The sequence below is a fragment of the Chiloscyllium punctatum genome, chromosome 7 (assembly GCF_047496795.1).
Source record: "Chiloscyllium punctatum isolate Juve2018m chromosome 7, sChiPun1.3, whole genome shotgun sequence".
Lineage (NCBI taxonomy): Eukaryota > Metazoa > Chordata > Chondrichthyes > Orectolobiformes > Hemiscylliidae > Chiloscyllium > Chiloscyllium punctatum.
The window spans coordinates 100,544,822-100,568,162 of record NC_092745.1 but is presented as its reverse complement, the minus strand read 5'-3'; the positions used below and the strand labels follow the sequence as shown (position 1 = coordinate 100,568,162).

The 23,341-nt window shown below is 51.1% G+C and overlaps 2 protein-coding genes across 3 annotated transcripts in view; one reads left to right on the top strand and one right to left on the bottom strand.

Annotated features, from left to right (window-relative positions):
* hectd3 (HECT domain containing 3) overlaps window positions 1–4,939 on the bottom strand; it is a 64,021-nt gene extending 59,082 nt beyond the window's left edge. The window contains exons 1-3 of one of the 2 annotated variants that reach the window (XM_072574432.1): window positions 4,889–4,939; window positions 2,016–2,339; window positions 516–676 (exon numbers count right to left, since the gene is read on the bottom strand). In XM_072574432.1, coding sequence (XP_072430533.1) covers window positions 516–676; window positions 2,016–2,333 — 479 coding nt within the window. In that variant the 5' untranslated portion in view covers window positions 2,334–2,339; window positions 4,889–4,939. The remainder of the gene's footprint in view (window positions 1–515; window positions 677–2,015; window positions 2,340–4,888) is intronic. The other variant, XM_072574433.1, reaches the window with a different exon arrangement.
* Window positions 4,940–4,982: 43 nt separating this feature from the next.
* urod (uroporphyrinogen decarboxylase) overlaps window positions 4,983–23,341 on the top strand; it is a 54,921-nt gene continuing 36,562 nt past the window's right edge. The window contains exons 1-3 of the mRNA XM_072574434.1: window positions 4,983–5,138; window positions 13,489–13,601; window positions 14,442–14,521. Coding sequence (XP_072430535.1) covers window positions 5,116–5,138; window positions 13,489–13,601; window positions 14,442–14,521 — 216 coding nt within the window. The 5' untranslated portion in view covers window positions 4,983–5,115. The remainder of the gene's footprint in view (window positions 5,139–13,488; window positions 13,602–14,441; window positions 14,522–23,341) is intronic.

Sequence of the window (23,341 nt, the reverse complement as noted above, 5' to 3'; positions counted from 1 at the left end):
GGATGGTAGAGGCAGAAACCCTCATAACATTTATAAATTATTTAGATGTACACTTGCAATACCAAGGGATGTAAGATAAGTGCTGGGAAATGTGATTTGAGTAATTAGGTGGTTGTTTTTGATTGGTGCAGACTTGATGGGCTAAAGGACCTTTTTCTGTGCTGTTGACCTCAATCATTTTCCGTATATCCACAAAAACAGTTATATGTTCAGCCAAAGGTTCATGATCCGGAATTCCTTTCCCAAATTCATCTTGTCCAACTACCTCTGTGCTTACAAGACCTTATTTAAAATTCACTCTTTGACCTAAGGTTACCATTGGTAATATTTCCGCCTTTGTCCCAGCGTCCACTAATGTTGAGTTGTATCTTTGTCAATGTTTGGGATGGTTCTCTATATTATAGTTGCTTTTTATTTGTAAGCTCTTAATGCTACATATCGATATAAATACATACATATCATACTCATTACTGTTATGTTAAATTAATATTGCACGATAGCATTTTAAAAGTTACCTGTTACATGGCCTGTAATCATAGCCAAAAATCTGGTGCTGTTTCTGAAGCCTTTCAGGTGTTTCCACTGGCACAAGTCGCTCGCCACCTTCAGGCTGCTTACACAGAAGAATCCAGCCTTCTGTTTCTTGACAATTGTTATTGTATTCTTGTAATTGCTCCTAAAGGATCAGTGAGACATTGAGAGATCATATAATTGATCCATCATATAAAAGCATAACATTACAATTCCAAAACTAAGGATTGCAATCAATACAGTGAATACCTCTGCCACACCTTGTCAACTCAAGGTCATGATTATTATGTAGCTCATGCTCCAGGCCTTTCCCTGACATGTATTTATCTTTTCAGTTAAGATCTATCCTACAGAGGTGGTTTCAGGTCATTCGCATCCACCAACCTGTTCTGAAAACACTGCTTATACTTTGACAGCTGTAACAAATTGCATCATTACAGCTAAGAAAACCCATAATATTCTAAAACAACATTATAAATAAAACAACCTGCAACATTCTAAACAAGAGAGAGTCAATTTGCCCCATAACTTAATATCAATGGATTCTTTAAACATTTTCAGGATTGAAATCCTCACCAAATACTATTCAGATCTTCTCTGAGCCATAGTTCAAATCTGTCACTCAAATCCATCCATTAGATTTGGGATATAAAAACATATGAAAAATGAATAGAAGTAGACGAAATGGCCCTTAAGGTAAAAAAAGCCTGTTTTGCCATTTTGTAAGATCACAGCTATTCTACTTGCATTTTGAACCCCATGTTCCCACTTACCATCGATAATTTTGATTCCCATGTCTAATAAGAATCTATCATTCTGAAGAATCATACCTGACTCAAAACTTTAAACTTTATTTCTCTCTCCATAGATGCTGCCAGACATGCTGAATTTCAACAGCATTTTATCTCCAAAACTCAAATTTTCAGCAACTGTAGTACTTTGCTTTTATATAAATTAAGCAATTTTTAAAACAATCGCGTGTGCTATACTACAGTTCTGTATCGTTGGTACTTAATGAAATAGCTTCTTGCTCTACTCAATAAGTCCACTTATTTAAAGACTTGTGGCTCACTATAGAAGTGCACCACTAAGCTATTACCTTAACACTGTAAATGCAATGATCACACTAACCATTACTTGCATTGTATACAATTCATTTTTGAAATGACTCAGCACTACAGAAAAGGTTCGATGAGAGGTACTGGTATCATCATTATGTTTTACCAAAATCTGTCATATATCGGTGACTTTGGTGAGCCAACACAACAGAAATGTTTTTACCTCACTCACTGATTTACTGTTCAACACTTCAAACAAAGTCCAGCACACTACTAAAGCCATTTACAAATGAAACAATCATAAAATGCAGATGAAGCAGCACTATGAAATGTACAATAGTAGAAAAAGTCCCCGATATGACAGTAAGATTATTCTACCATGACAATTAAAAACAAAAATCAGAAAATGGCTCCCAAGAAACTCACCTGATTCAGCTTCACCCATAGGCCATGGCTGTTGCAGTATTCCTCTCCTGTTGCTTTGATGCAGGTCCCTCTCTTTAATTCAATATCAAAGAGTTTCTTGCGCTGAGGCTGAGAGGCTAACTGCCAGATTGAAACAATGTACTGAGATCGCCCAACGACGGTACTAGACAAGGTGGAGTCTTTCCAAAACTTATACAAGACTTCTTTGGGGACATAACAAAAGGCTTCTGGCAAAGGTTTACTGTTCCTGAAGCAATCGATGCACTCAATCAGAAACCTGATTCTTCCTGAAATCTGGTGCGGATTGTCGGGATTCATTGCAATCTAAAATAAGCAAAATAATTTGAATGTTGATACGTCACTGCTAATGTTACCTGTACTCTTATCACAATTACAGTTCAGTCAGGAAAAGTAATTTTGCAGGGAGGTTCTTTTTACAGTGTAACTCCCTAGATTAAGTAGCCAATCTCTTTCACTTTACTGAGCTCTATAATGGCCTCTTATAGATTTTACTCTTTTTTTTAAAACAATCATAGAAAAATGTGAAAGGTTATACAAGAAATAAGATGAGTAATAAACTTGATTAATACTCTGAGATAACACTGGAAATGGAGAATTGACATTTCAGGCATTAGCCCTTCAGGCAGATTCCTGATGAAAGGCATATGCCCGAAATGTCGATTCTTCTGCTCCTCAGATGCCACCTGACCTGGTGTGCTTTTCCAGCACCACACTCTTGACGCTGATCGCCAGCATCTGCAGTCCTCACTTTCTCATAATACTAGAAATGGCCAACTGCAGTAGTGAATAGCAGAAAATGGTGGAATGAAAGAATGCATAACCTCAAAGACGTAACAAAAAGTGGAGAAACTTAGCAGGTCTGGCAGCATTCAAGAGAAAAAAAGAGGCTTCATATTTTGAGTTTAGATTAGATTAGATTAGATTACTTACAGTGTGGAAACAGGCCCTTCGGCCCAACAAGTCCACGCCGCCCCGCCGAAGCGCAACCCACCCATACCCCTACATTTACCCCTTACCTAACACTACGGGCAATTTAGCATGGCCAATTCACCTGACCTGCACATCTTTGGACTGTGGGAGGAAACCGGAGCACCCGGAGGAAACCCACGCAGACACGGGGAGAATGTGCAAACTCCACACAGTCAGTCGCCTGAGGCGGGAATTGAACCCGGGTCTCTGGTGCTGTGAGGCAGCAGTGCTAACCACTGTACCACCGTGCCGCCCAAAAAACTGGGTTCATGATCATCATTCCTGACATTTTTTTTGTATTGAGTTGAAATTCTACCATGGTAGGATTTGAACACAGTTCCCCAGAATATTATCTGTCTCTGAATCAACAATACAGTGATAATACCTCTAGGCCATCACCTCCCTATGTGATCCTTCGTCACAACACTTGGTTGATCCCCAGTATGCAGAGATCGCTTTATGAGCAAAGTTGAGCAGGATGGGTCTCATTGGAATTCAGAAGAATTAGGTTCTTAAGGAGTTTGACAGGGGAAACTTCAAGAGGATATTTCTGTTCATGGGAGAGGCTAGGATAGAGGACATAGTCTCAGAATTAAGAGTTGCCAATTTAAGACAGAGATGTGAAGAAATTGTTTCTCTCAGAGGGTTGTGTGTCTTTGGAACATTTTGCCACAGAGATTGAAGGGAGCAGAATCCTTATATATTTTTAGATTAGATTAGATTACTTACAGTGTGGAAACAGGCCCTTCGGCCCAACAAGTCCACACCGCCCCGCCGAAGCGTAACCCACCCATACCCCTGCATCTACATCTACATCTACCCCTTACCTAACACTACGGGCAATTTAGCATGGCCAATTCACCTGACCTGCACATCTTTGGACTGTGGGAGGAAACCGGAGCACCCGGAGGAAACCCACGCAGATATATGTTTAAGGTTGAGATGGATGGATTCTAGATCAGTACTGGAAGCAAGGGTTATAGGGAAAAGTAGGAGAATGGATGTTGGGAGAGTCAGACTGACAAAAATGCTATTGAACTGGCTGAGCAAGCTCAAGGGGACAAATGGCCTACTTATGTTTCTATTTCTTATGGTCTAATCGATGGTAATATGTGCACAAATAACATTAAGAATTGCAACAGATTTCACAAAAGTGTGAACTGGAGCATTTTAAAATAACATATACATCATAAAAGTTGGGAAAAGGAGAGTGATTCAAGCAACATTGTAAAATCTCAGTTTTTAGATCATCTAACCCCCCCCCCCCCCCTCCCGTCCGTCCGTCCGTCCGTCTTGTTGTCACACAACAAATTCTTGATCACGGATCGTTTAAAGAAACAAACTAGGTAGTGAAACACTAACACAACAATGGGTTGTCATGAGAGCAACACGGAAGAAAAATAAATCACAGGGGCACTAAATCTTTTTTTAAAATAACAATTTTCTTTGAAAAAGCGTTCTTTAAAAAGGGTGGGCCAATTGGAGGGGAGAATTAAAATTATGCAATTGAACTTTCAGGGTCACATCCAACCAGATTTGGGAAACATAACTGAATAAGGCAGTGCTAAGAGTTTGAGGGAGGAAAAGGTCAAGGTCCACTATAAACAGTTCAACTTGAAATGATATTCCAAATGTGAAAACTCAGATTTCAGCAGATTTACATGGATTATGTTCAACATCACTTTACATTCAAAGCTGCAAAATAATGGACTCCCTCAGCTGTTTTCACAACATGATCAGCATTTATTTCAAAACTCGCCAACTTCCGTCTCCCTGCTGACATTACCAACAGTTACCCTTCAAGCTTTACATTTCCTCATCTATCTGCCCCAAATCAAACCTCTGAACGCCCCCACTCCAGACCACACCATGACTGTACTTACTTCACTGACCTCCCCCTCTGCTTCCTGACGCAGGCGCGCCGCGGCCCCCTCCCCACGGAGGTCCTTCCGAGAGATCACGTGACCTACCCTCCCACCGCCACCGCCCCCAGCCAGCGGGCCGGCGCTAATTGGCCGGACGGAGTCACGTGGGTGGAGGCCTGTCAACATGGCGCCGCCCGGGGCTTGCAGCGTAGGAACGGCAAAGGAAGACTAGGAGCCTGAGCGATATGGGGGACGGCGATTTCTTCGAGTAAGTAAGAGCGGGTGTTTAAACAGCAGGAGCCGGGGGCACGTTGTAAACTCCGAGCGGCGAAGTTTCAATCTCAGCAGTGGACGCTGCAAACCGTCCCGCAGAGAACTCGAGTCAGTCACCAGGCATTGGGAGTTTTACACAACTACCCGACCGTCAACAACACGGTTAACTTAATAATAAAAAAAAACATCTCACTGTTTAAACAATATAACCCTCAGGGTGATGATGACCACTCCGAGAAAATCCCATCAATTAGTTTTGGGCTGTATTGCCATTAAAGCTGCCAACCATCCCCTTCACGGTGAAGTTATGTAACTGCGAAGAGGCGTCGTGTAACCATGATCTTAACCATGACAATCGTGTCGTATAAATGTAACCCGAATGGATTCAGTAGTTAATGTTTGTAGTCGGTCGGCCAATGTTTATAAACATTGACTGTAGAAAATGTCAGACTTTTTTAAAAAAAAGGCATGTTTTTAATGTGTTTCAAATACGGTGAGTGCGACCTTCCTGATTGACATTTCCTGTATTGTCTGACTCTCTATGTATTTTATTGTGTTGTATACAATGCTGTGCTGCTTTCAAAGGCCATGATATTTGCATGATGATGGAACTTGAATGACAGACTTTGCCAAATATGATCTTGTAATTAATTTTCTGGTTTTTCAGCAGATGGTGTGTTTTTTCTAATTTGAAGGAATGATTAGAAATTTGACAAGACACCACTTCATTTCATAGTTTATCTCTGGTCCTGGGGATATGATTATATCACAATATGCAGCTTTTTATTCTGTCCACTATAAGCTTTATCTGTGGATTCGGTTTAGTATTGCACATCTTGTGCCAGTTAGAGGTAGCATTAGTGATCACCAACTGACAAAATCCATCATTGTGATGATGGCATTTTTATGTGATTTTATTAATGTAAATTTATTTGAAAATAGTTTGATTACTGGGTAATTCCCTATATGTTTCAACTCTTAAATTATACCTTTCATTGGTGTAATTCCAGTAATTACCCACCACCTTCTGCTTCCTGGGATAAAGGACTTTGCAGTTAGCTGATATGCAACACACCCTTATCTGAAACAAAAGATATCCTTATTTTCTATTATCAGCATACCAGACAACTGTTTTGATAGATAAGATCAGTTTGTTGTAGGCTGGATGCTTCTTGGAAATGCTCCGATGCAATTCAAGTGCACAAACATATCCTTCAAAACAGAAGGAGTCTCTTCATGGTAAAACTCTGTCATAATGTAACAGAAAAACATCCCAGCATATTCTGGCCTTTAAGTTCACAAGTTTGTCAAGTGTATTGTCACATTCACTTTAAATATGTTGTGAAAGTGTTAGTCGCAATTAAAAGGGAAGTGACATGTTTTAATTGGCAGCCTCCCATCTTGTGAGGTGGTGGCTTGTGCCTTGATGGTCAGCTCAGTGTTGATCATCTCCTGAAGTAGCGCAGGAACTCCACTCTGGGTAGTCTTTTTTTTCCTGGGCTCACTTCTCAGTCAGCTGATGTTTTCATTTATCCTCACTTCTCATGCCCAGTTGTCTGCAGCAGTATCCATGATCTTCACTACTTGCTTGTAGATGTCCTTGTAGCAGAGGTGAGGATATCTGGCAGATTGTTACTCAGCCCCAGTTCACCATTCAGAAGGTCTTTGGTACACAGACAAGCCATCTGTATACTTCAGCTGAAGGAAACTTAGAATTCTTAAATCAGCTAACTACAGAGGTTACTTTGAGTTAATTTATGTTGATATATTTTTGACTTCCATATTTAAGATTTGGAAAAAAAATCAATCCAACATTTCCTACTCAAAGATTTTAAGCATTTCCAAATGGGTTTTCCATTTTATTAACTGCATAGGGAGGTTTGTATGATGTCAGATATTAAACATGTAGCCTTGGAAGAAGTTTCAAAAAATTACTTCTGAACTGCTTGACCTAAATAATATTTTTATATAAAACTCTTCCAATCGTTGCATTTGTACAGAAGTGTGACTAATTGTATGTTGGTACTTTAATAATACAATTATCATATGCGTGAATATTGTGTCAAAGATTTCGGATTTATTCAAAAGTCTTGTACTACTTATTTAGTCCTTGAATGATGTTTGGCATAATTTTGAAGTACAAAAATTAATTGTATACGTTGCAAATATTATGAAGTCATAAATATAAGTTTAAATGTAAGGACGAGATACAGGCTAATTTCAAATTGTTATGTGGAGGAATAGCATGGAATCATACTGAACAGAAGAGGTGCTTCAGTGCATCGCATCTGTACCCCCAAAGCTACGCTAAATCTACATTAGTCCCACTTTCCAGCACTCGCCCCATAGCTTTGAATGTTATGACATTTCAGGTGCTGATCCACATAACTTTTCAAAAGTTGTGAAGTTACCACCTCAATTGTCCTCCCATGCAGTGTATTCCAGATCCCACCATCCTCTAGGTGAAAAAATATTTCTTCAAATCCCCTCTAAACCTTCTGTCTTTCACCTTAAAATTATACCCCTTTATATTTACCCTTCAACTAAGGGAACAACTACTTTATATTCACCCTGTCAATGTCCCAAGTGATTTATACAACAAAGATTCTGGATAATCCAAGATCGAGAATGGGGAAAAAAGTTGTGGTTGTATGAGCCTTTTTAAGGTATTTTTAGTGTTGGAACTGATTTCCTCGAAATCTGGGAATGGTAATTACTGTTTTATAAGCTGTTGCATTGTTTTGGAATTTTGAGGGAAAGAAAGATCAAAATACCAATACTTTAAAAAGGAGGAAGGCAGACAAAGGCAGTAACCACATGGGGAGTGAATCAAACAGAAATGTAGCTGCAGTGAATATGTATAGCTGTCAGTTCTGATTGATTTCATGAATCTGGACATCAGAGTCGAGTAAGAAAAATTAACGGCAAAATTCACAGCTCACCTTGGAGAAACCTGTGTGGGAGAGCTGAGCAGGGGAGCAGCTAAATTACTTTTCAAAAGTGTAACCTTATTGTTTTTTTTGTAAATCTACAACAGTGAATATAGTTCTTTTTTGATATGTTTTATTGAGATCTGTCTCTTGATTAAACATTAAAAATATAAAACATAGGTAGTGGTTAGCCTGGAGCAGTATTTTTGACAGCAGTAAGACTCTGTTTCCTGAGGCTATGAATTAAGATGCAAAGATGGCCTTTAGCAGAGTGATGTGCTCTTCCTGTTCGATGAGAGTTTCTATGTTACTGGTGATAATGTCTTCAGGATGTGTGATTGGTTGCGAATCCTGTTGGATCGCACGATCAGTTGGAACGGCAGTTTGAGGCAATGAGTTTACAGGGAGGCAGATTGTTCAGGAGTCTCCTCTGCCTAACCCTATCTCAAGGAGGTATGCTGTTTTGAAAAATATAGGGTGTGATGGACTCTCAGGAGAATGTAGCACTGGCATTCTCTAGTACTGAGACTGGCTCTAATGTAACAAGGGTTAAGTCAGGTTCCAAGCGATCAATTGTGATAGGGGATTATCAAGTCAGAGGCACAGATAGACGTTTCAGCAGCCAACAGTGAAACATCAGAATGGTGCGTGGCCTCCCTGGCATCAGGATCAAGGTTGCAGAATATTCTTAAGAAGGAGAGAGAACAGGAGGTCATTCTACACGTTGGAACTAATGACACAGGAAGAGAATGGGATGAGATTCTGAGGAGGTAGTACAAGAAGTTAGGCAGGAATTTAAAATGGAAGTCCTTAAGGGTTGTAATATCTGGATTACTCCCATTGCTATGGACTAGTGAGGGTAGGAATAGAAGGATAGGGCTGAGGAGCTGATGCTGGGGAGAACGATTCACATGTTTGAATAATGGGAATCTCTTCTGGGGTAGAAATTATCTATATAAGAAGGGCAGACTGCACCTGAATTGAAAGGGGACTATATACTGGGAAATTTGCTGGAGTTGCTCAAGAGAATTTAAACTTGTAAGGGGAGGACCCAGGGATATAGTGAGGAAAGAAATCAGTTTGAGACTGGTACAGTTGGGAAAAGGAGCAATCCAAGCAGTCTGAGCAGGCAGGAACAAAGCAGAGAGCAAGGTAGGACTGATAGACCTCATTCATTGAAGTAAATGCAATTTAACAAATAAGGCTGAACTCAGGGCATGTTAGTGTAATGTTAAAAGATTGAATTGAACTATCTCTCTGGGCATTAATGTAATAGTAAAGGGTTAAACTGCACTGACTCCACATTCTGGAAGTGGGTGGGGATGACATTCATGCAGGAATGCAGATCACTCCCATTCCATTTAGACCGTCATTTGCTACTATTATCAAACTAAACTATCATTCAGTCCCTTCCATTCAGAAATGATTTCATAGCCGTCCTCCGAAGCTAGGTATGTCACACCTGCATTGTCTTGGGGAAATCATGAAGTCAGGAAATTATTTACAAAACGATTCCCCAGGATTATGGCATGTACATGTGCATTTTCTCCAAGGATGACCTCATCCTACCATTGTACTTAGGGTAACATGGTTATGGGGTGGAGGAGGGGGTGGCCGGAGTACCCATGAACATTACCAACTGTCCTGTATAAGGAAGTTGTTTTTTTTTGTTTAGGGTCTATTTTGACTTGACTTCGCATGCCTGTGAAGAGGGTCAAAGGGGGTCACCCAGCTTGTACAGGTTGTAATAAACTTTAACTGTTTGCAGAAGTTGGAATGCCCGAATTGCATCTCGTGTGTGAAACCTTGGGAAAAGCACCTAACAATAGCAATTACAGAGATGTGGCTCAGGGATGGACAAGACTCACAGCTTAATGTTCCAGGGTATAGATGCTCTAGGAAGGATAGAAAGAGTGCAGGGCAGAAGGGAGAGTGGCGTTTTTGTTGAGGGATAACATTATGGCTGTGCTTAGAGTGGATATACCTGGGAATATGGCCAGTGAAGTTATTTCGGTGGAACTGAGAAATAAGAAAGGGATGATCACCTTATTAGGATTGTACTATAGACTCTTTCCCCATTGGTCAGTGGGAAATTTGAGAAACAAGTTTGTAAGGAGATTTCAGTTGTCTGTAAGAATATGGTTATTGTAGGGGATTTTACCTTTCCAAGCATAGTCTAGGACTACCATAGTGTTAAGGGCTTGGATGGAGAGGACTTGAAGTGTGTACAGGAAAATTTTCTGATCCAGTATGTGGAGGTACCTATTAGAGAAGGTGCAAACCTTGAACCTCTCTTGGGCAGGTGACTGAGGCGTCAGTTGGGGGATCACATTGGGTCCAGTGACCATAATTTTGTTAATTTTAAAATCGTGATGGAAAAGGATAGACCAAATCTAAAAGTTCAAGTTCTGAATCAGAGGAAGGCCAATTTTGAATGTATTTGGAGTGGATGTTTGCTGGTAAAGGGATGGTTGGAAAATGAGAAGCCTTCAAAAATGAGATAGCCAGAGTCCGGGGACAGTTTGTTCCTGTTACGGTGAAGGGCAAGGGTGGTATGTGTAGGGAATGCTGGATGTTGAGTGAAATTATGGTTTTGGTCGCAAAGAAGGAGGAAGTATATGTCCGGTATAGATAGCAGAGATCAAGTGAATCCCAAGCAGTGTATAAAGGCAGTGGAAGTACAACTTAAGTGGGAAGTCAAGAGAGCAAAAATAGAACATGAGATAGCTTTGGCAAATAGGATTGAGGAGATTCCAAAGGGATTCTACAAATACATTAAGGACAGAATGGTAACTAGAGAGGCAAAAGGGGTCCCTTAGGAATCAACAAGGCTGCTGATGTGTGGAACCGCAGGAGATGGGGGAGATACTAAATGAGTATTTTGCATTCGTGTTTACTGTGGCGAAGGATATGTAAGATAGAGAATGTGGGGAAATAAATGTCAATATCATGACAAATGTCCATATTACAGAGCAGATGGTGCTAGACAGCTTAAAATGCATAAAGGTGGATAAAACTCTGAGGCCTGATCATGTGTACCCTTGAACTCTGTGGAAAGCTAGAGAAGTGATTGCTGGGCCCTTTGCTGAGATATTTGTATCATCGATAGCCACAGGTGAGATATCGGAAGACTGGAGGTTGGCAAATGTAGTGCCACTATTGAAGAAAGGTGGTAAGAAAAAGCCAGGGAACTATCGACTGATATGCCTGACATCGGTGGTGGGCAAGTTATTGGAGGGAATCCTGATGGACAGGGTTTACATGCATTTGGAAAGGCAAGGACTGATTAGGAATAGTCGAAATGGGAAATCGTGGCTCATTGAGTTTTTTGAGGAAGTAACAAAGAGGATTGATAAGGATGGAGCAATAGAAGTGATCTATATGGACTTCAGTAAGGAGTTTGACAAGGTTCCTCATGGTAGCCTGCTTAACAAGGTTAGATTACATGGAATACAGGGAGAACTAGCTATTTGGATACAGAACTGGCTCAGAGGTTGTATACAGAGGATGGTAGTAGAAGATTGCCTTTCAGACTGGAAACCTGTGACTGTTGGTGTACCACAAGAATAGGTGCTATGTGTACTGCTTTTTGTCATTTATATAAACAACTTGGATGTGAAGATAGGAGGTATGGTTAGTAAGTTTGCAGATGATGCCAAAATTGGAGGTATAGTGGACAGCAAAGAAGGTTACCTCAGATTAGAGCAGAATCTTGATCAGATATAGTGGCAGTGCAGTTCAATTTAGATAAATGCTTGGTGCTGCATTTTGGAAAGGCAAATCAGGGCGTGACTTGTGTACTTGATGGTAAGGTCCTGGGGCATGTTTCTGCATGAAGAGATCTTGGTGCAAGTTCATAGTTCCTTGGAAGTGGAATTGCAGGTAGATAAGATAGTCAAAAGGTGTTGGTATGCTTGCCTTTATCGGTCAGTGCATTTAGTACAGGAATTGGGAGGTCATGTTATGGTTGTACAAGACATTGGTTCAGCCACTTTTGGAATACTGTATGCTATTCTGGCCTCCCTGCTATAGGAAGGATGTTGTGAAACTTGAAAGGGTTCAGAAAAGATTTACAAGGATATTGCCAGGATTAGAGGGTTTGAGCTATAGGGAGAGGCTGAATAGGCTGGGGCTATTTTCCCTCTATTGTCAGAGGCTGAGGGGTGACTACAGAGATTTATAAAATCATGAGGGACATGCATAGGGTAAATAGACAAGGTCTTTCCCTGGGTGGGGGAGTCCAAAACGAGAGTGCACAGGTTTAAGAGAGAGAGGAAAGATTTAAAAAGCACCTCAAAAACCTTTTCACGCAGAGGAAGATGTGAGTATGGAGTAAGCTACCAGAAGTAGTAGTGTGGAGGCTGGTACAATTACAACATTTAAAAGGCATCTGGGTGGGTATATGAATAGGAAAGGTTTAGAGGGATATTGGCCAAATGCTGGCAAATGGGACTAGGTTTATTTAGGTGTCTGGTTGGCATAAATGAGTTGGACCGAAGGGTCTGTTTCCATGCTATATGATTCTCTGACCTCTTAAATACTCGCTCCTTCTCCTGTTTTGCTCCAAATAAAACAATCCAAGCTTATCCAACTTCTCCTCTTAAATAAAGTGTACCATCCCTAACCAGATCCTGGTGAATTTCCTCTGCACCCCCTCCACTGCAAACACATCTTTCCTTTCATGAGGCAACCAGAGCTGCACATTGTATTTCACCTGGGGCCCAACTAAAGTCTTGTACATGCTCATTGATAATTATAATTATTTGCTGTTTTCTGAGAGAGTGAGGTGGGGAAATGCAGAGAGGGGAAACATGAGGAGGAGGCTATGGCAAATTTTGAATCCCTACAGCAACGGAGCACTTGCTAGAGCATTAGCTTTGAAAGTTAAAATTTATCAATTTCACTTAACTGTTTGGGATAATCTATAATGACATTCAAAGATTTCACTTACTCCAATAAGCTTGTTGTAGCAGAGGCTTGGATCAACCAACTCATTTTCTCTTGTCAGCAAAGCTATAAGCTTGTGTCTATAAGCTTTTCTCTAGAGGAGATCATCCAGCATTGATGAGCAATATTTCCATAATCTGACACTAATATATAATTATCTTAAATGAGAACAGACCTCCTTAAGATATGACTGGAATATATTGTCTGAATATTTTTATGCTTTTTTTCTCAGTACATTGATCTGAATGCTGTAATGTTTTTTCCAAGTACAAAAAGTATAAAATGATGCACATTTTACAATGAAGTATGAGAGCCCAAGAGAAAATGTTGTTGAGAATGTGTTTTACTGGAAATCCACTTGTTATTAACACTGACAACATTTTTATCTACTAAGTTATTAAATTTTAACAACTTGTGTCCATACTTAAGTTAACATTTATCTGAAAGTGATTATTGTTTAATTTTTAGCTCTGAAAATTTTCCTCCACTGAAAAATGACACATTCCTCAGAGCAGCATGGGGAAAGGTAACTGACTATGTCCCTGTCTGGTGTATGAGGCAGGCAGGAAGATATCTCCCGGGTAAGTATCAGAAACATGAATCAAAATAGATATCTCATTCAGCACAACACACATGAGATCTTCTCATTGATTACTGTTGTTGGGTCTGACCTGGCAACTGCACTTAAGCCCTAACCTAATTAAATTGGATTTGATGGTTTTTGTGAAGACTTCATGGTGTCCCGTAAAACCTGAACATTTCTGTAAAGATCTAACAATAATTTTGCTTTCACTTTGGACCGCTTAATGAGGATGGGGCAACAGATCTGGTGAGTTTTGAGTTTTTTATGATTTAAGCTGTGTCGTTTGAGAGAGAAATGGAGCGAAGAGGTTGTACAAGTTATGGCAGAATATCATTCTCTCGTTTTGCCATCTCTTGCTGGATCGCGCCTATTAGTTCTTCACACCCCTAAGTGGCTGCTTCACAACATCCTGAAACAGTCACAAAGTAGGCAACATGTTCTTTTGGCTACTCAGGCCCCTGTTATTATGGTAAGCCTTCTGTTCTCCTTATCCATTTGGACTGTCTCCCTCCTGGTCCAAAGTGCTCTTGTCAGCATTTTGATTATCTCGCCATTGTCCCCAGAGCTCGGCCTGTCTCTCGTTGAGTGATAAATTGACCACTAGGTGGTGCATCGGAAGAATCATCATTTCCTGCGGATATTATAATCAAGACTGGATACTCTCCATTTAGGAAATTGCAGACACAAAACCAGCTCCCATTGTTCCTCCCCACACCTCTTCAGATAGCAATATAAATTGAGAAGTAACATTATAAGCATTGACCCTGGAGATATTTTAGTTATTTCTTGGTGATTGAATTCCTGTATTAACTGTGGACACTTCTGTCCCTTCCCGCAGAATTCCGAGAGACACGAGCAACTCAGGATTTCTTCACAGCTTGTCGCACTCCGGCAATTTGCTGTGAACTAACACTGCAGGTAAGTTGTTCAAGCATTTAATGGACTTTAGATTAATTCTAGCAGTTGAATTAAGAAATCGGACAGTTAAGCTCCAATTATCTGAAAACAATTGGAAAAACAGCTGAATTGAAGGGAAGAGGAAACAGTCTTTCCCATCCTTGGCTTCTGCAACAAACTGAGAAATGATTTGAAACACATTACTTCAGCCAGATGTTTAACTAGATATCTGTAACATCTTTTGTACCATTGTACCTTGTAGCATTACTGCATTGTTACAGGCAAAAAGCCCTCATTCTGCACATTTATAATTGCACCCATTCTGAACATTTTAGGTTAGTGTGAATCTCATGCATTTTTCCTGAAATCCTGTACATCGTTTTGATTTTAAAAATCATCTAATGCCACCTTCAAAGCCTCAGTTGAATTGCCCCCTCACATATCCAGTCAGTGCATTTCAGACCTAAACCAGTCTGAAAAAGTGTTACTCACCTTGCAATTGCTGTTTTTGCAAAACAGTTTAGAACTGCACCAGTTGATGTATGGTAATTTTATGAGCAGTAACAATGTTTCCCTACCAACTCCATCCAGACCCTTCATGGTTTTGAGAACTTCTAACCAATCTTTAGCCCTGTCCTCTTCCAAGCACAACAGTCCAATGTTTAGCACCCAGAACAATACTCCAGCTGAGCTCTAACTGATATCCTCAATAGGTTCATCATAACTTCCCTGTATTTCCTTGTTACTGAAGCCAAGAATACTGTGTGCTTTATTAACAGCTCTCTACCTTTCCTGTCAGACAAGTAATACATGCTCTTGAGCGAATGGACAGGTATTACCTGTAATGCAGTGGAAGTATTATTTCGTAAGTCAGCTGTTCTTTCAAGTCTGACTGAATGCTGCACTGTCGGAGTTGCCCACTTTCAAATGAGGTGTAAAACTTGAGATTGTGCCTGTCCCTTCGGGCAGACATAAAAAATCCTAATGTGCCATACAATATTTATTGCTCAATCAATATTTTTAAAGCTTATGTCTTTGTCATCATTTCATCTGTGATCGTATCAGCTTGTTCACTCTCACTCTCACTGCGCGCGCGCTCTCACTCTCACTGCGCGCGCGCTCTCACTCTCACTGCGCGCGCGCTCTCACTCTCACTGCGCGCGCGCTCTCACTCTCACTGCGCGCGCGCTCTCACTCTCACTGCGCGCGCGCTCTCACTCTCACTGCGCGCGCGCTCTCACTCTCACTGCGCGCGCGCTCTCACTCTCACTGCGCGCGCGCTCTCACTCTCACTGCGCGCGCGCTCTCACTCTCACTGCGCGCGCGCTCTCACTCTCACTGCGCGCGCGCTCTCACTCTCACTGCGCGCGCGCTCTCACTCTCACTGCGCGCGCGCTCTCACTCTCACTGCGCGCGCGCTCTCACTCTCACTGCGCGCGCGCTCTCACTCTCACTGCGCGCGCGCTCTCACTCTCACTGCGCGCGCGCTCTCACTCTCACTGCGCGCGCGCTCTCGCTGTCTCACTGCGCACGCGGGCTCTCTCTCACTGCGCACGCGGGCTCTCTCTCACTGCGCGCGCGCTCTATCTCTCACCGCGCGCGCGCTCTATCTCTCACCGCGCGCGCTCTATCTCTCACCGCGCGCGCTCTCTCTCGCACAGCGCGCGCTCTCTCTCGCACAGCGCGCGCTCTCTCTCGCACCGCGCGCGCGCTCTCTCTCGCACCGCGCGCGCTCTCTCTCGCACCGCGCGCGCGCTCTCTCTCGCACCGCGCGCGCGCTCTCTCTCGCACCGCGCGCGCGCTCTCTCTCGCACCGCGCGCGCGCTCTCTCTCGCACCGCGCGCGCGCTCTCTCTCGCTCTGGCTCGCGCGCTCTCTCTCGCTCTGGCTCGCGCGCTCTCTCTCGCTCTGGCTCGCGCGCTCTCTCTCGCTCTGGCTCGCGCGCTCTCTCTCGCTCTGGCTCGCGCGCTCTCTCTCGCTCTGGCTCGCGCGCTCTCTCTCGCTCTGGCTCGCGCGCTCTCGCTCGCTCTGGCTCGCGCGCTCTCGCTCGCTCTGGCTCGCGCGCTCTGGCTCGCTCTGGCTCGCGCGCTCTGGCTCGCTCTGGCTCGCGCGCTCTGGCTCGCGCGCTCTGGCTCGCTCCCTCGCTCGCTCTCTCACTGCACGCGCGCGCTCTCTCTCGCGCTGTATCTGGCGCGCTATCGCGGCCTCTCTCTCGCTGCGGGCGCGCTCTCTCTGGCGCTCTCTCTCTGGCTCGCGCGCTGTCGCTCTCTCTGGCTCGCTCTCTCTCACGGCGCGCGCGCTCTCTCGCTCTCTCGCTTTCTCTCTCGGCGCACGCGCTCTCTCGCTCGCGCTGTACCTGGCGCGCCCGCGCGCGCGCTCTCACTGCGTGCCCTCTATCTTGCTGCGGGCGCGCTCTCTCGCTGTGTCAGGGCGCGCTCTCTCTGGCTCACGCGCTGTCGCTCTCTCTGCCTCGCGCGCGCTCTCTCTGCCTCGCTCGCTCGCTTGCTTTCTCTCACTGCGCGCACGCTCTCTCGCTCTCTCTGGCTCGCGCGCGCTCTCTCTGTCTCTCGCGTGCTTGCTCTCTGTCTCTCGCGTGCTTGCTCTCTGGCTCGCGCGCGCTCTCTCTGTCTCTCGCGTGCTCGCTCTCTGTCTCTCGCGCGCTCGCTCTCTGTCTCTCGCGCGCTCGCTCTCTGTCTCTCGCGCGCTCGCTCTCTGTCTCTCGCGCGCTCGCTCTCTGTCTCTCGCGCGCTCGCTCTCTGTCTCTCGCGCGCTCGCTCTCTGTCTCTCGCGCGCTCGCTCTCTGTCTCTCGCGCGCTCGCTCTCTGTCTCTCGCGCGCTCGCTCTCTGTCTCTCGCGCGCTCGCTCTCTGTCTCTCGCGCGCTCGCTCTCTCGCTCTCGCGCGCTCGCTCTCTCGCTCTCGCGCGCTCGCTCTCTCGCTCTCTGTCTCACTGCGCGCTCGCTCTCTCGCTCTCTCTCTCACTGCGCGCACGCTCTCTCGCTCTCTCTCTCACTGCGCGCACGCTCTCTCGCTCTCTCTCTGTGCACACGCTCTCTCGCACTGTATCTGGCGTGCTCTCTCTGGCGCGTGCGCGCTATCGCTCTCTCTGCGCGCCTGCGCGCTCTCTCTCACGGTGCGCGCCCCGCTGTCACTCACCGCGCGCGCGCTCTCTCTCTCACCGCGCGCGCTCTCTCTCTCACCGCGCGCGCTCTCTCTCTCACCGCGCGCGCGCTCTCTCTCTCACCGCGCGCGCTCTCTCTCTCACCGCGCGCCCTCTCTCTCTCACCGCGCGCGCCCTCTCTCTCTCACCGCGCGCGCCCTCTCTCTCTCACCGCGCGCGCGCCCTCTCTCTCTCACCGCGCGCGCCCTCTCTCTCTCACCGCGCGCGCCCTCTCTCTCTCACCGCGCGCGCCCTCTCTCTCTCACCGCGCGCGCGCTCTCTCTCTCACCGCGCGCGCGCTCTCTCTCTCACCGCGCGCGCGCTCTCTCTCTCACCGCGCGCGCGCTCTCTCTCTCTCACGCCGCGCGCGCGCTCTCTCTCTCACCGCGCGCGCGCTCTCTCTCTCACCGCGCGCGCGCTCTCTCTCTCACCGCGCGCGCGCTCTCTCACCGCGCGCTCTCTCTCTCACCGCGCGCTCTCTCTCTCACCGCGCGCTCTCTCTCTCACCGCGCGCTCTCTCTCTCACCGCGCGCTCTCTCTCTCACCGCGCGCTCTCTCTCTCACCGCGCGCTCTCTCTCTCTCTCACCGCGCGCTCTCTCTCTCTCTCACCGCGCGCTGCGCTCTCTCTCTCACCGCGCGCGCGCTCTCTCTCTCACCGCGCGCGCGCTCTCTCTCTCACCGCGCGCGCGCTCTCTCTCTCACCGCGCGCGCGCTCTCTCTCTCACCGCGCGCGCGCTCTCTCACCGCGCGCTCTCTCTCACCGCGCGCTCTCTCTCTCACCGCGCGCTCTCTCTCTCACCGCGCGCTCTCTCTCTCACCGCGCGCTCTCTCTCTCACCGCGCGCTCTCTCTCTCACCGCGCGCTCGCTCTCTCACCGCGCGCGCGCTCTCTCACCGCGCGCTCTCTCTCTCACCGCGCGCTCTCTCTCTCACCGCGCGCTCTCTCTCTCACCGCGCGCTCTCTCTCTCACCGCGCGCTCTCTCTCTCACCGCGCGCTCTCTCTCTCACCGCGCGCTCTCTCTCTCACCGCGCGCTCTCTCTCTCACCGCGCGCGCGCTCTCTCGCTCTCTCTCTGTGCACACGCTCTCTCGCACTGTATCTGGCGTGCTCTCTCTGGCGCGCAGCGCGCTATCGCTCTCTCTGCGCGCCTGCGCGCTCTCTCTCACGGTGCGCCCTCGCTCTCTCTCACAGCGCCCGCTGTCACTCTCACCGCGCTCTCTCACCGCGTGCGCTCTCTCTCTCACCGCGTGCGCTCTCTCTCTCACCGCGCGCGCTCTCTCTCTCACCGCGCGCGCTCTCTCTCTCACCGCGCGCGCTCTCTCTCTCACCGCGCGCTCTCTCTCTCACCGCGCGCTCTCTCTCTCACCGCGCGCTCTCTCTCTCACCGCGCGCTCTCTCTCTCACCGCGCGCGCGCGCTCTCTCGCACTGTATCTGGCGTGCTCTCTCTGGCGCGCGCGCGCTATCGCTCTCTCTGCGCGCCTGCGCGCTCTCTCTCACAGCGCCCGCTGTCACTCTCACCGCGCTCTCTCACCGCGTGCGCTCTCTCTCTCACCGCGCGCGCTCTCTCTCTCACCGCGCGCGCTCTCTCTCACCGCGCGCGCTCTCTCTCTCACCGCGCGCGCTCTCTCTCTCTCACCGCGCGCGCTCTCTCTCTCACCGCGCGCGCGCTCTCTCTCTCACCGCGCGCGCTCTCTCTCTCACCGCTCGCGCGCGCTCTCTCTCACCGCGCGCGCGCTCTCTCTCACCGCGCGCGGCTCTCTCTCTCACCGCGCGCGCTCTCTCTCTCACCGCGCGCGCTCTCTCTCTCACCGCGCGCGCTCTCTCTCTCACCGCGCGCGCTCTCTCTCTCACCGCGCGCGCTCTCTCTCTCACCGCGCGCGCGCTCTCTCTCTCACCGCGCGCGCGCTCTCTCTCTCACCGCGCGCGCGCTCTCTCTCTCACCGCGCGCGCGCTCTCTCTCTCACCGCGCGCGCGCTCTCTCTCTCACCGCGCGCGCGCTCTCTCTCTCACCGCGCGCGCGCTCTCTCTCACCGCGCGCGCGCTCTCTCTCTCACCGCGCGCGCGCGCTCTCTCTCACCGCGCGCGCGCTCTCTCTCTCACCGCGCGCGCGCTCTCTCTCTCACCGCGCGCCGCGCGCTCTCTCTCTCACCGCGCGCCGCGCGCGCGCTCTCTCTCTCACCGCGCGCGCGCTCTCTCTCTCACCGCGCGCGCGCTCTCTCTCTCACCGCGCGCGCGCTCTCTCTCTCACCGCGCGCGCGCTCTCTCTCACCGCGCGCGCGCTCTCTCTCTCACCGCGCGCGCGCTCTCTCTCTCACCGCGCGCGCGCTCTCTCTCTCACCGCGCGCGCGCTCTCTCTCTCACCGCGCGCGCGCTCTCTCTCTCACCGCGCGCGCGCTCTCTCTCTCACCGCGCGCGCGCTCTCTCTCTCACCGCGCGCGCGCTCTCTCTCTCACCGCGCGCAGCGCTCTCTCTCTCACCGCGCGCGCGCTCTCTCTCTCACCGCGCGCGCGCTCTCTCTCTCACCGCGCGCGCGCTCTCTCTCTCACCGCGCGCGCGCTCTCTCTCACCGCGCGCGCGCTCTCTCTCTCACCGCGCGCGCGCTCTCTCTCTCACCGCGCGCGCGCTCTCTCTCTCACCGCGCGCGCTCTCTCTCTCACCGCGCGCGCGCTCTCTCTCACCGCGCGCGCCCTCTCTCTCTCACCGCGCGCGCCCTCTCTCTCTCACCGCGCGCGCCCTCTCTCTCTCACCGCGCGCGCCCTCTCTCTCTCACCGCGCGCGCCCTCTCTCTCTCACCGCGCGCGCCCTCTCTCTCTCACCGCGCGCGGCCCTCTCTCTCTCACCGCGCGCGCGCCTCTCTCTCTCACCGCGCGCGCGCTCTCTCTCTCACCGCGCGCGCGCTCTCTCTCTCACCGCGCGCGCGCTCTCTCTCTCACCGCGCGCGCGCTCTCTCTCACCCCGCGCGCGCGCTCTCTCTCTCACCGCGCGCGCGCTCTCTCTCTCACCGCGCGCGCGCTCTCTCTCACCGCGCGCGCGCTCTCTCTCTCACCGCGCGCGCGCTCTCTCTCACTCTCACCGCGCGCGCGCTCTCTCCTCACCGCGCGCGCGCTCTCTCTCTCACCGCGCGCTGCGCTCTCTCTCTCACCCGCGCGCGCGCTCTCTCTCACCGCGCGCGCGCTCTCTCTCTCTCACCGCGCGCAGCGCTCTCTCTCTCACCGCGCGCGCGCGCTCTCTCTCTCTCACCGCGCGCGCGCTCTCTCTCTCTCACCGCGCGCGCGCTCTCTCTCTCTCACCGCGCGCGCGCTCTCTCTCTCTCACCGCGCGCGCGCTCTCTCTCTCACCGCGCGCGCGCTCTCTCTCTCTCACCGCGCGCGCGCTCTCGCTCCTCACCGCGCGCGCGCTCTCGCTCCTCACCGCGCGCGCGCTCTCGCTCCCTCACCGCGCGCGCGCTCTCGCTCCCTCACCGCGCGCGCGCTCTCGCTCCCTCACCGCGCGCGCGCTCTCGCTCCCTCACCGCGCGCGCGCTTCTCGCTCCCTCACCGCGCGCGCGCTCTCGCTCCCTCACCGCGCGCGCGCTCTCGCTCCCTCACCGCGCGCGCGCTCTCGCTCCCTCACCGCGCGCGCGCTCTCGCTCCCTCACCGCGCGCGCGCTCTCGCTCCCTCACCGCGCGCGCGCTCTCGCTCCCTCACCGCGCGCGCGCTCTCGCTCCCTCACCGCGCGCGCGCTCTCGCTCCCTCACCGCGCGCGCGCTCTCGCTCCCTCACCGCGCGCCGCGCTCTCGCTCCCTCACCGCGCGCGCGCTCTCGCTGCCCGCGCTCTCCCGCTCTCGCTGCCGCGCTCTCCCGCTCTCGCTGCCCGCGCTCTCCGCTCTCGCTGCCCGCGCTCTCCCGCTCTCGCTGCCCGCGCTCTCCCGCTCTCGCTGCCCGCGCTCTCCCGCTCTCGCTGCCCGCGCTCTCCCGCTCTCGCTGCCCGCGCTCTCCCGCTCTCGCTGCCCGCGCTCTCCGCTCTCGCTGCCCGCGCTCTCCGCTTCGCTGCCCGCGCTCTCCCGCTCTCGCTGCCCGCGCTCTCCCGCTCTCGCTGCCCGCGCTCTCCCGCTCTCGCTGCCCGCGCTCTCCGCTCTCGCTGCCCCGCTCTCCCGCTCTCGCTGCCCGCGCTCTCCCGCTCTCGCTGCGCGCTCTCCCGCTCTCGCTGCCCGCGCTCTCCCCGCTCTCGCTGCCCGCGCTCTCCCGCTCTCGCTGCCCGCGCTCTCCCGCTCTCGCTGCCCGCGCTCTCCCGCTCTCGCTGCCCGTCTCCGCTCTCGCTGCCCCGCTCTCCCGCTCTCGCTGCCCCGCGCTCTCCGCCGCTCTCTCGCTGCCCCCGCTCTCCCGCTCTCGCTGCCCCGCGCTCTCCCGCTCTCGCTGCCCCGCTCTCCGCTCTCGCTGCCCGCGCTCTCCCGCTCTCGCTGCCCCGCTCTCCCGCTCTCGCTGCCCCGCTCTCCCGCTCTCGCTGCCCCGCTCTCCCGCTCTCGCTGCCCCCGCTCTCCCGCTCTCGCTGCCCCCGCTCTCCCGCTCTCGCTGCCCCCGCTCTCCCGCTCTCGCTGCCCCCGCTCTCCCGCTCTCGCTGCCCCGCTCTCCGCTCTCGCTGCCCCGCTCTCCCGCTCTCGCTGCCCCCGCTCTCCCGCTCTCGCTGCCCCCGCTCTCCCGCTCTCGCTGCCCCCGCTCTCCCGCTCTCGCTGCCCCCGCTCTCCCGCTCTCGCTGCCCCCGCTCTCCCGCTCTCGCTGCCCCCGCTCTCCCGCTCTCGCTGCCCCCGCTCTCCCGCTCTCGCTGCCCCCGCTCTCCCGCTCTCGCTGCCCCGCGCTCTCCCGCTCTCCCGCTCTCGCTGCCCCGCGCTCTCCGCTCTCCGCTCTCGCTGCCCCGCGCTCTCCCGCTCTCGCTGCCCCGCGCTCTCCCGCTCTCGCTGCCCGCGCTCTCCCGCTCTCGCTGCCCGCGTCTCGCTCTCGCTGCCCCGCTCTCCGCTCTCGCTGCCCCGCGCTCTCCCGCTCTCGCTGCCCCGCGCTCTCCCGCTCTCGCTGCCCGCGCTCTCTCCGCTCTCTGCTGCCCGCGCTCTCCTCTCCCGCTCTCGCTGCCCGCGCTCTCCCGCTCTCGCTGCCCGCGCTCTCCCGCTCTCGCTGCCCGCGCTCTCCCGCTCTCGCTGCCCGCGCTCTCCCGCTCTCGCTGCCCGCGCTCTCCCGCTCTCGCTGCCCGCGCTCTCCCGCTCTCGCTGCCCGCGCTCTCCCGCTCTCGCTGCCCGCCGCTCGCTCTCCCGCTCCTCGCTGCCCGCGCTCTCCCGCTCTCGCTGCCCGCGCTCTCCGCCGCTCTCGCTGCCCGCGCTCTCCCGCTCTCTCGCTGCCCGCGTGCGCGCTCTCTCCCTCTCTCCCTCACTGCGCGCGCTTGCTCTCTCCCTCACTGCGCGCGCTTGCTCTCTCCCTCACTGCGCGCGCTTGCTCTCTCCCTCACTGCGCGCGCTTGCTCTCTCCCTCACTGCGCGCGCTTGCTCTCTCCCTCACTGCGCGCGCGTGCGCTCTCTCTCTCACTGCGCGCGCGTGCGCTCTCTCTCTCACTGAGCGCTCGCACACTCTCTCTCACCGCGCACGCGCGCTCTATCTCACTGCGGCACGCACCCTCTCACTGCGCGCGGGCTCGCTCTTTCGCTGTCTCACCGCGCG